The sequence below is a fragment of the Nyctibius grandis genome, chromosome 2, assembly GCF_013368605.1.
Source record: "Nyctibius grandis isolate bNycGra1 chromosome 2, bNycGra1.pri, whole genome shotgun sequence".
NCBI classification, from domain to species: domain Eukaryota; kingdom Metazoa; phylum Chordata; class Aves; order Nyctibiiformes; family Nyctibiidae; genus Nyctibius; species Nyctibius grandis.
Window position 1 is genome coordinate 107,813,697 of NC_090659.1, and position 12,454 is coordinate 107,826,150.

Sequence of the window (12,454 nt, forward strand, 5' to 3'; positions counted from 1 at the left end):
TGGCTATTAATCCTGGAGCAGAGGGTTCAGTGAGAAGGTTGGAGAGCTCTGGAATGGGAGAGGCTTGAGAGACTTCTAAAGTGCTGAAAACACTGCCCTTTCACTGATCAGTACCATGTCACAGTTTTCCTGTCCTCCCCCTCCATTTGCTGTTTCAGATAGCAAGCTCTTCAAGGCAAGGACCATCTTTTTTGTCTCACATCAGTTACCAGACCCTACTTTGTGACCAAGACCAAATATAAACTCTGTGTGTGTGTCTGTGTGTGCGTAAGAACACATTACTGCAAAAATCTCAATATTGAAGCCAGCAAACTGAAAGACGAATCAGAAACTTTCAATTCAAATTTGAATGTATTCATTAAAAATTCACACTGCAAGAATGTAACTACCTGAGAGAGATCACAATAGGTTCTTACAGCAGATGTAATTTTTAATTCCTTTGCAATCCTAATGGCATCAATCAAGCACTTTTTCTTCTCTTCAATGACCTCCTTAGCTTTTGCAATATCAGCACTGTAGTTGTTGACGCTCTTCACTAATTCTGCACACAACTTCCTTTTCCTGTATTAAAAATATTACTTTTCAGAATTTAATAAGCACTCAGCTCTACAGATTCAAACTTCAACCGTAACACACAATTGTCAGTTATACCACAATACGAAGTGGATACATCTCACACAGAAATATCATTTTCCTCAGTGAAAAGTGGAAAGCATGGAAAACCCACTTAATAATTGGAGGAACCACAACAGTCAAGAGTTCACACTGAAAAGCCACTTCGTTCGGAGAAACATTTTTTTATTAAATGTTTAAAGCACTCTTCCATTCAAGCCTCCTGGTACTTCCATATATATCCAACTGAAAACTAAATAGTTGGATTTTACAATTCAGTCTATTAAGATATCATATTCCCCTCCCAGAGGCTCTTCTGGAATCCTAAGCTTTGACACTCCTCCCCCCCTTAAATCTGAAGATACAAGTATTTTTGAAAATGAAGAAATAAAGCGTCCTTGGGCTTCTATCAGCTTGAAAACTTGCAGAAAGTCAATTTTTTAAAAGTTGTTCTTGCTGTTAAACTGATCAGCCACTAATGACAGTATGAAAAAACCCTCATAATTGAGCTATTTCAGAAAACTAACATCATTAAGAGTATTCTAAGTTTTTTCTTTTTTTTAAAGGGCAGAGGCTGCATACACTAGCGTTTTCCAACCATGCAAACCATCTCCAAGATGCCACTATGAAAGGGCAAAATTATTGCACAAAAATTAAAGACAGGTATTATGAAATACTGTTACAAGGAAGACTGTAATTTTATTTAGAATTCTTTTATCTGAATTAGAAACAACTTCTTGATAAAAACAACTTGCTCCCACCATCCTACCAATCAGATTACTACCTTGACAGGAGAGAACTAGTAAGTTCATCAAACGTTCTATCTGCAGTTTCTGCAACTTTGTCTCCTTCCTGCTTCACTTTCAGTTCCAAGTATTTCAGCATCTATTTCATTCAGTATTGAACAAACATGCATTTATTATTTCATTATTCATTATTGTTTTTTCATTATTCTCACATTACTTATCTTTTTTTTTTTTAAATTCAGAACAGAAGCAATGAACAGTAAGACAGCGATCAATACTCCAGTAGAAAGAATGACACTAAACCACACAGTGATTGGTATAAAAAAAAGAAAGAAAAAAGGCAAATCAGAGTGTGACTACATGATACAATGTAGGAAAAGTTATAGCTCATTAGTCCCTTTGTTTTCTCTAACTTCTAGTCAGCTCACACTGTCTGGATCCTCATGTCAACTGTTTAGGTCTATGAGGCAAGAAACACTGCTTTGGCAGTTATCAGCCTTTGTTGAAAAGCTGTTGAAAGACCACAGTTGTACGCGTGAGTTATTATGTTAAAGCTGCTGAAATGCTAGGTTTTTACAAGATGCTATTAGTATATGAATTAGTTATTTAACATAACTTTGCTTAACTGACAGCTCAGCCGCTGCACTGAAACGTTAGAAACGGCACGGAAAACAGGTTTTAAGGACACTTCAGGCCCCACTTACTAGAATGAATTTGTTTTAAGCTTTTGGATCATTAAACACTTCTATGCCTGGGTATCTTGTAAATAAAGGCAGAGACAGAACTGCAGGCTTTTCCACAGCACATTTAATAAGAGTTAAAATTTTAACTAAAATAAATATCATTGATGAAGTTCATAGGTTACTCATTAAAACCTGTTAACAGCATTATTCAGTATTTCAGGATTCTTCCTATATACTGTGCATAAAAATGCATTACTTGATTCACATTTTGCATATTGTGTCTGTTAAAATTATTACTTCTGTTGCCCATATAATTTCTTTTCCACCTTTAAATACAGAAAGAGGCACATGAAAACAAGAAAGTTAGCATAGTTATAGTGCAAAAACAAATGCTGAATTTTACCCTGATTCAAGGAAACACAAGCTTAGTACTTAAAGACTGGCTTATATATGGTTCTGCTAAATATATGGATTGACGTAGTAACTTTAAATTATGCACAGGCTCATGTACTCCTTTACAGACTCCTCCTGTAGTCTGTAAACTCCAGACTATAGTCTGGAGTCTGAAGCCGTATATTCACAGAAACAGCACAAACAGTTGAAGGACGAGAGGTGTCAAAATGAAGGCAGTAAAAGCATGTTTAAATAGCATGTTAATGTGTGACTACTCATAACAAACAGCTTCAATCAAGGACAGGATTTAATATTTCATTATTTATTTAACTTATTTTCACCCACCTCCTCTGCATCATGTAAGTGGCTGAGATTACAAATAGCCGTGCACAAAACTTCATCGATATCTTCCATAGTTTCATGGTCCTGGGGAAAGATTTGCCAATGAATATAAAGTTGCTTGTATGACTTGAAGACAAGATGGGCTATACTCATTTGCCATTTTGACAGAGAGGCACTTGATGTGGGTGACTGATGAACTGTGTAAGGCTCTGAGCAGCTGTATAGCTGAAAATAGGCCAAAATACTTAGCTCACCTCAATTACACTGAGAACATTTATATTGCAGTATTTCTGAAACATGGATTCTACATTTTTTTGTTTGTTAAATACATTGGCACACACACATACACACAAAAACCAAGTGAAAAGATAGTACATGAGGAAAAGCAAAATAAAGTTACTAATACAGAGGAAAGAAAACATGCAAGATTGAAGAATGGGAAGACTGCAGTCTAGAAAAAATAAAATATTTAGGAATGTCATTTGGGGAAAACCAACAAAATTTAAAAACGTAATAAGCTCCCACTGTTCTGTTGATGCAAGAAAAGACAATAAAATACTTGTGTATGAATTAGCACAGAAGCAAATGTACATACAGAGATGTCTTATTTTGTCACTGGCACTACTAAAGCTGGTGTTAAGAGTACTGGTATTTTGCTAAAAGCAAAATGAGAATATCATCAGCTGGGGATGCCCCAGAAAGTCAGGGATGGTGCTGTGTAAGGCTGTCGCTATCAGGCAACCAGTTCACCTTGCCAAAATGCAACTTAATTAACATCTCCAATTTCCAAAGGGTTCCTCACTAGTGTTAAGGAGAACAAACACAAGCTTAGAGTTCAAAACCTGAAATAGTTCTGCCTCTGACCAGACATTGGTAAAAGTGAAAGTAAGTGCTGCCCACAGTCTGTGAGAGACCTATTAGTCACTCACATCATTATGGAGTTTTAATATTAAAGATGTTTGTTGTCACCTTCGCCTCTAGAACTACTTTCCAATTAATGTATTTGCACATCTCAGACCAATTATGTCTTCCTAGGAGCAGAAAAAGGGAAGAAAATCCTCCTCCTATTATGACTTGGACGTTAACTGCGCTAGGAATACTTCCCTGTGACAACTATGCCCACGCTATTTTGAGCGGATGCAAGGAGACATCATAGGTAAAAATGTCACAGAACTACATTGCTCCCTCTGTACTTCGTGGTTTTCATTATGATAAATGATGCAGTAATAAAAATCCTTCTAAAACATAAAAGACATGGATATACTCATTCAGTGAAGTAAGAAATTATACTGTCAAAGATCTAGGAATCACCAACCACAAAATAAAGGAGTCTGAAAAAAATTTAAGAAACAAAAGCAGCCGTTAGACTAGGATCTCAATAAATGCGGGTTTTCACATGAGCTCATTCTCAACACGTTTCTCCAATAAAAGAAGATATTCTGTCAACAGAAGAAGTGACTACCATCAAAATATTACTTATGACCTCAAACTCAAGACACTTCAAAGATAACCTCAGGCTACTTCCTTTAATATTTTGTCAACAGTAATATACTGAAGTTTAAGATAACATGATATGGCTTTATTTCAAATAGACTTTTAAAAAAAAGGTTCAGAAAAGAAAACCATTTTCAAACTTTAATGGGCACTATAACAAAACTACCTAAGAAGCCAAGACAGACATTTGCAAGTTACGATTCTTTCAAGGTAACTGTACAGGACAATCTCCGTAGAAGAAAACAGAACAGGCAAAGGATGTATCATTCATTTACGTTTTATTCTGTCATTTCAAAATATCCACAACATTAGTTCACCTGCCCTAAAACTTCACAAACCTCAATCAGAAAGATCAGGTTAGAAAACTTAATAGAATGTTTCAAGACACAGCCATTTGTCCAACAACCTTGTTGCCCTGAATGACTACTTTAAAGGTTGTGTTGCATGAGCCTTGCAGCTGTCTCAAATTTAAAAAGAAACAAAAAAGCCCCAACCCAAATATTGTGAAGCCTCAGGCGTTTTTTTTGAAAAAGCTCAATTCAGAATACATAGTTCCATAGCCAGCTGAATACACTAGCGCTCCTCAGCTATGATCTGGCTGGGTTTGAGCTGCATTCATTCTGTCAAGTTATTTTATTAGCTGTACATCAATTCTATGATAAGATGGAAGAGCAGCACATAACTATTAAGCTTGGAAGTTTTTGTGTTTTAAGAAGTGCAGTATTAACTATGCATATACAAAAATAATAAGTGAGAATATAAGGAAATTCCATATTAACACACCATGTCTGCAGACATAGCTAGAGCTGGTTCGTCCCTCAGCCCACAAGTTGAACAAACTGGGTGCTGAACATTTTTCTTTTCAGTATTGTGACTGAAGAGCCTACAAAACAAAACTTTATTTAAATGTGTAGTTTTTTTCCTTAAAACATCAAACTTCCCACAAATACTTTAGATACAATTTGAGTATTTCAAAATCTGTCATTAAATACATATACACATTTTTAAAACATATACCTATTTTTAAAACAGTAAAATTCACAGAATCGTTAAGGTTGGAAGGGACCTCTGGAGATCATCTAGTCCAACTCCCTGCCAAAGCAGGTTCCCCTAGAGCATGTTTACAGGGTCTTGTCCAGGCGGGTTTTGAACAACTCCAGAGAAGGAGACTCCACAACCTCCCTGGTCAGCCTGTTCCAGTGCTCTGTCACCCTCAAAGTAAAGAAGTTTTTCCTCATAATTCACACTATGATATCCTACAGATACCTCCTAAAAAAGTGTCCTTTCTGCTAGCATCATCTCAAAATTCATCTGCAGTAACTATTTTTCATCTGACAATTTTGGCAAGGCTGAACAAAACCTTAGTAGGTGGTAGCTATTTTTATCCTTAATGAGAGTGAAGTGCATCACTATTAACATTCCAGGATTCATTTTTCATTTGTTGCCCAATTATTTTCCCTAAGATATCCCATCAGAAATTGATAAGGCAGTTAAAATCTTTAGAATACATGACAGATTATACTAAAACCATCCACTGAGAACCTGTTAGGAAGGCTTTTAAATTCCATTGTATGGTCACGCACCCCTGCTCTTCTGGAACTAAACAGCTGTCAAGACTCCCACAAAAAAAGTCTGCATAAATCAACCTAACTAGTGGAAGGAAGCACTGTGTTTTCTTCCTGTGCTTGGTTTGTTGTTTCTGATGGACTGTGAGAGGACTTGGAGAACACTGCTGCAGAGACTGACAGCCATACGTGAAATCTTGAGTTTGTATTTTACTTTGGGCAAGGTTAGCGATGCACGTTACATGCACCAATTTCAGAAGATAAATTTCCTATACCTCCCTTACAGAACAGATCTGTATAGAACAGATGCCTTATGTAACACATCTGTAAGAATTATCTGGGTCTATTCTCATTTGTATCAACGTGAATCTCCACCGCAATGGCAGTGGGGGGTGAAGACACCCACTTTAAGACTTCCTTCAAGTTCACGCAGGCTAGATAAATAAGTAAGTTAATGTAATTTAGATATGACAATACCACAGAACATTGCTGGCATCTAATCTTCATAGCTGTGACTGGTTATCTAAGCAGAAGGTCTAGTGGGAGCAGCAGGGGGGTGGGGGGATGGAGGCACTTCAGTGACACAGTCCTTCCCACCACAGCCTGGTATTTCAGCAGTTCTCTACTGTCCCTCTGAACCCTTACCAGGGAGTTACCCCAGTGTTTAAAATTTCCAGTTCCAAACATTTTCAAATCAAACCAATTTGCTTCTTGTTGCCTTTCAACAAAATGTTATTTGTACTCAAGTGTCAAGCAAGTTGTGTTCCCACAGTACTAGAGACCTATACTGAGAACACATCAGAAAGTTTAAAGAACACATCAAAGAAAAATAAAAGAAAAATCAGCCCAAGAAAAGCAGCTGGAAATGCTTGCTCAGTCAAGTCCTCCCCCAGCCTGGCATCCTAACACATAAAAAGCATTGAGTTAATAAAGGTTTACCTTGGTAGCCTTTGTGAATTGCCACTGCACAGCCCAAGTTTAAAATCAGTTTTGGTCTAAATTCAGAGGGAAAAAGGAAAGCAAATTCAAATACAGGGTTAAATCCAAGTCCCAGTAGAAAACATGCTATACGCCCGTTTTGACCTTCAATATCCACCTCCCTCCCCCCTGCCATTTCAATGAGACCAAGCTTCAAAGCAAGTGCTATTGAATTGAGCAACCAGAGGTGTAAGAAAACAGCTTCCAAGCCGAAGTTCTGTAGCCATCAGCATATCTTTGTGGTAAATGAGAAGTTCCTAGTCAAAGGAATGCTGATTTCCTGTTTGCTCTTAGTATTTTTCCCTGCTATTATGCAAAACTTCTAACATATTGCATTAGTGAACCTGATTACAACTTATTTTCTCAATAAAGTTTAATGACAGGGCTTAATTCCAAAGACTTATCTGTATTTTGCAATAAAGGCTAAATCTGAATTTCATCTTGGAAAAAACAGAATGGCCACATCCTATCTTTTGCATAAATTAAAAATTAAAAAAAGCACTTAATGTTTGTCCAAAATATTGATTTCTGTGAAACAAATGGCATTATTATGTTGTAACACAGAAAAGATTCACAAGCAGAGAATTTTTTTTTTTTTTAAGATGCAGAAACAGGAATATATTCGTAAGTTACACACTACAGTTGTTTCTTAAAAAAATCTTTTAAGTTCTTTTATTTGGGAGCTGACCGGGAAAGTTTTTGGTGGTTTTTTTTTTTAATTTTTTAATTTTTTTTTAAAGTACACATGCACCAGTTGCTTTCTTGCACATTATGTGCAGACGAGAGGGTGGAATGGAATTGGCAACATGGGGCACTAATGAGAACTGTAAACTAAGCTTTCCTAAAACCAGACTTTGGACATCGGATGCACACTACATTGCACAATAAGAAATGCTAGCAAAGACGTGCTGGGCAGCAGGTGGTTATAAAGTGCAGGTCCTTAACTCAGAGGGGACCTGAGCTCGCTTTAATCACTTTCAATGAAAATGCAAAAGATCCTGTAATATCACTATTTCAGATCACCACCGTAACTACTGAACAGAAAGCTTTAGACCAACTTACTTCTGTAGAAAAGAAACCAAGTAAGTCAGTGTCTTCATCCTTCACATCATCACACAACGCTGTAAAAGCAAGCACAGGAAACACTCGACTGAAAATGTTGTTAACTGGAGGGCATCTTAATCAATGAGACAAACAGGACTATGTGGTCACTGGAGTAGTCTTCTACACCAAATCACTTAGGTTGGAAAAGACCTTTAAGATCGAGTGCAGCCATTAACCTAGCATTGCCAAGTCCACCACTAAACCATGTCCCTAAGCACCACATCTACACATCTTTTAAATACCTCCAGGGATGGTGACTCCACCACTTCCCTGGGCAGCCTGTTCCAGTGCTTCATAACCCTTTCTGTGGAGAAACTTTTCCTGATATCCAGTCTAAACCTCCCCTGGCACAAGTTGAGGCCGTTTCCTCTCGTCCTATCACCTGTTACTTGGGAGAAGAGACTGACACCCTCCTCGCTACAACCTCCTTTCAGGTAGTTGTAGAGAGCGATAAGGTCTCCTCTCCTCAGCCTCTTTTTCTCCAGACTAACCAACCCCAGTTCCCTCAGCTGCTCCTCATAAGACTTGTGCTCTAGACCCTTCACCAGCTTTGTTGCCCTTCTTTGGACTCTCTCCAGCACCTTGATGTCTTTCTTATAGTGAGGGTCCCAAAACTGAACACAGTATTTGAGGTGCGGCCTCACCAGTGCCAAGTACAGGGGGATGATCACTTCCCTAGTCCTGCTACTTCCCTAGTCCTGCTGGCCACACTATTTCTGATACAAGCCAGGATGCTGTTGGCCTTCTTGGCCACCTGGGCACATTGGCAGTTCATACACAGTATTCATCAAGTCAACAGGAATTTGGACATCAACTTTTGTAATGACAGAATTTGAAAACTAGGAACAGAAGTCCGGATAAATAGATATGGAAGTTATCTTGGAATTACAAAAACTTACTTGCATTTAATGATTAGTGTATTATCTGCATGATTAGCTATATTAGGTTGCTACTACATTCAGGAGAGGATAAACACATGAAAGGGAAGGCAAAAGAAAACATACATTCAAAATGTGTACCTATAGTACAGGAAAAAGAATTGTTTTATAAAGCGTCTGTAAATACTATGTACTCAACACAATTTTATAACTCTTGGAAAAAAGATAGTCAAGCAGAAAGTCCCAGCAAAATGAGGTCTCTTTTAAAACAAACTCTTCAGAAGCTTTGTCAAGAAAAACAGCAAGAAGGGAAAAGAAAAGTATTGGTAATTCTTACTGAGTACTGGAAATATAGTAAATAAACAATTTGTTAATCAAATCTGGCAGCCCATCTATTGCCTTTAACAGATCATATAAAATATAAATTAACAGTGAATACTGCACACCACAGAATTGCTGAAAATAAAAGTTAAGGTCCAAAAGCCTTACCTTTCATACTCAGAGCTTTTGACATATGACACAAAACACTTTTTCTCTGATTTGGTTCTGTAAAATCCTCTTCTAGTATCTCAAGACATTGCCTTCAGAAGTAAAAGTAAAGGTTTAAGATCATTAGGGATATCAACCAAACATGAATTCTAACTTCCAGCTCTCTTAGAGCTAGCCTGCCAGCTTTTTACCAAATGACATTATGTAGAAGAAGCTGCAGGTAATAAAACACACATCACGCACACAAAAATTTTGTTACTCTCTTTTAACTGGAGAATAAGCAATTTACCTCTATGATACTGAATTCATCATCCATAAAGGTGCTAGAGCTTTTAGCTATGCAGAACCAGCATTCAAGGTAACGAGAACTAGCATTAATGGACTGTTATATAATGGATTTTAATCACATTCATTCTATAGTTATTTAACTAATAGTATATCGAATAGATCAACAGTGATTTATTTACTTCTAAAATATACATACAGATCAATAGGAGATATTGGTAGCCCAATAACTCAGTATTTGACAACATCCCAAGATGCATTTAAAAAGTTTTTCTTCCCCAAACCTCCAAATGCTAAAACTTTCCACAAACTGTTTTACGCACATACATAACACATAAAAATGGACTCACTTGCAACACTGCAGAATACAAACATTATTTTCTAAATTTCCTCAATACTATTTCCTGATAATTACACTAACAGAACTTAAGAATAATAAAGCCACTAGAGTAACCTCAAAATTCACGTACCTTATAGCCTTCATCTTCCTTCTGTTAAGCTCTTCATTACCGTCATCCACCAAGGGGAACTCTTTCTTTCTGCTTATGATGGTGCCTGACTTAAAAAAAAAAAAAGTGACACATTCCCTACAATATACACATTTCATCACTTGAGCAAACACTACAGGTTACTTACATCACTTGGCAAAGAGTAAAATGAAAAAGACACAAAATTCACATAAAACATACACCTATTTTTTTCTTTGAAAAGCAAATCTTTTAAATGCAGCACAACACTGGCCTGTTTTGCACTGCCCAGCTACTCCACTAGATACGCTACTCCAGCCCTAACGTGACCGCTACCAGACACAGCAGGAGACACCACTACTGGTCTTCAGACCTCCCTCCTGATCATACATCCTCAAGATAATTATTTCTCTTTCCCGCAGTATCTCAATACTGCAGGTTCACACTCCGTTTGCGATCTGCTCGGACTCCTTTCCTTAAGCCCCGCTATCTACCCATTTGTTTTCCCTTCTGTATTTGCTTGTACGCAGCATCTTCACCTCCCCCCCTTTTTTTTTCCTTCCCCTACTCGACAGGAGAGGTGCTCTTTCCTCCCAGCCCACTCCCAGAGCGCCGCTGCCGGTACCGGTGCCGGTGCCACGAGGCCGCCGGTGAAGCGGCGGCAGCATGAACCTACCGAGACCGCCCGGGACCGGACCCACCTCAGACCGAACGAACTACGAGGACTCTGCCACGCGCCACAACGGCCGCCCCAACCACCAATCACCGAGCGCTTCGTCGGCTCGTGTTCCCATCGCAGCCAATCACGGCGAGGGGGGAGGGGTGAGGGTGGTGGTTTCTGCAGCCCGCGCGGGCGGCCTTCGCCACCATGTTGGTGCCGTGAGGCGGGAGGGGCTGCAGCGAGCGGCGGGGCGCTGCCTCGGCTGAGCCCTGCCCGCCCCCGGCGCAAAGCAGAGGTCCTGCTTTGAAGATGGGGCGGTTCCTGGCCTGGAAGCCGTTAATTCCATGCTTTGGGGTTGCTTTATACAACATGCATTCGCATTAGTTGCAGTACAAGTTAAGAGATGTTTTTGCGGTGTTTTACCGCTCCTGTTTTGGCTGTCATAAATGTAGCATGATACTCCTCAGATTTCTGTTTAAATCACGACTAGTAAAATACAGTTAAATTTTAAAATTTAAAAACACACTGATTTTACCCTGCAACATATAGACATTTGCCAAATCATGAACTAGGCCAGCTTTCCAAGAGGGAACTGAAATTCTTATTTCTCCTTGACATTAATTAAAGAGACTCAAGTTAGACACTGGTTCTATGGCACATTAACATTGCCCCACCTTCAGCTACCCCATGCTCCACAGCCAACAAATTAGGCATCTTTCTGTCCAATAAGAGCTAATCCACCTTCTCCTGTGTAAATACCAGTTGTCTTTTCTCTCAGATTCTCCAACCAGTTTTTGCAATGAAGTTAAAATCTCAGGAATTTTCTCAGCTTGTATTTAGCTTTGGAAATTGCTTCCTCTGTTTCAAAGGTGAGGAAAGGCTTGTGCACCCAAAATTTTGTCTTGATCTTCTGTATCCTATGTTAATTCCCACTTAAAAATTAACTCTTATAAACACTACTTAAGAACAAAGCGAATAATGGCTGAGGGGTAAAATGTAGGGTGGGTGATGGCAGACCTGTTGTGGATGTAGCAGAGAAAGGGAAATGGTAGGAAGGATTGCCTTGGTTAGAGGTCTGAACGCAATTTTAAACCAGCAGCGTACAAAGTTGTCTAAAAAATAGCCTAACTAGCTCTTTGATGAGAAGCCTAATTAGGCCAAATTAGCTCTTTGGTGAGAAGACGGCTCATCCTTGCTTTTATTTCAGCTTAACTCCATTTAATATATAAGTGAACAATAGCAACAAATACTCATAATTTTCTGCTTGTGAATTTGTAAAAACGTACACAGCTACAGATTCAGTTCTCTATGCCTTTACAAAAAATTATAAAAGATATATATGTTATGTATGATGCATATATTACGTTTGTTTGTAGCTCTGCCAGCCTATACATGACAGAATAAACATGCACCCCTTCAGTTTTGCGCTCCTACCACTCTGAAAATCTGAACACAAAACCAGCAACTTCGTTTATTTTTCCTGAAAAGACAACAGTAATTTCCCAGAAAAGAAGAAACACCTTCTGTCTGTGCCATTCGCTATCTAGAGAACATTACTGATGTTTCATAACTGTATACGGTAGTGTTTAAAATGCGGGTGATGTACAAGGCGGCGTTTCCAAGGTGGGTGACCACAAGATGGCGGCATGGAATCACCCTGGGCGGGCTCGCTCGGCCTGCCGGCTTCTGCTCCCACCAGTGGGATCTCGGCCACCTCACTAGCTTTGTCTGTGATAGAAAGTACACGGTACTAGAAA

At 38.8% G+C, this 12,454-nt stretch overlaps 1 protein-coding gene across 1 annotated transcript in view; it reads right to left on the reverse strand.

Moving 5' to 3' along the window:
- RNF17 (ring finger protein 17) overlaps nt 1-10,704 on the reverse strand; it is a 48,291-nt gene extending 37,587 nt beyond the window's left edge. The window contains 9 exon segments of the mRNA XM_068395325.1: nt 390-561; nt 1,397-1,497; nt 2,780-2,860; nt 5,054-5,153; nt 6,775-6,830; nt 7,876-7,934; nt 9,294-9,376; nt 10,040-10,128; nt 10,639-10,704. Of these exon segments, the coding sequence (XP_068251426.1) occupies nt 390-561; nt 1,397-1,497; nt 2,780-2,860; nt 5,054-5,153; nt 6,775-6,830; nt 7,876-7,934; nt 9,294-9,376; nt 10,040-10,128; nt 10,639-10,704 (807 nt within the window).
- Between the last annotated feature and the right edge of the window lie 1,750 nt (nt 10,705-12,454).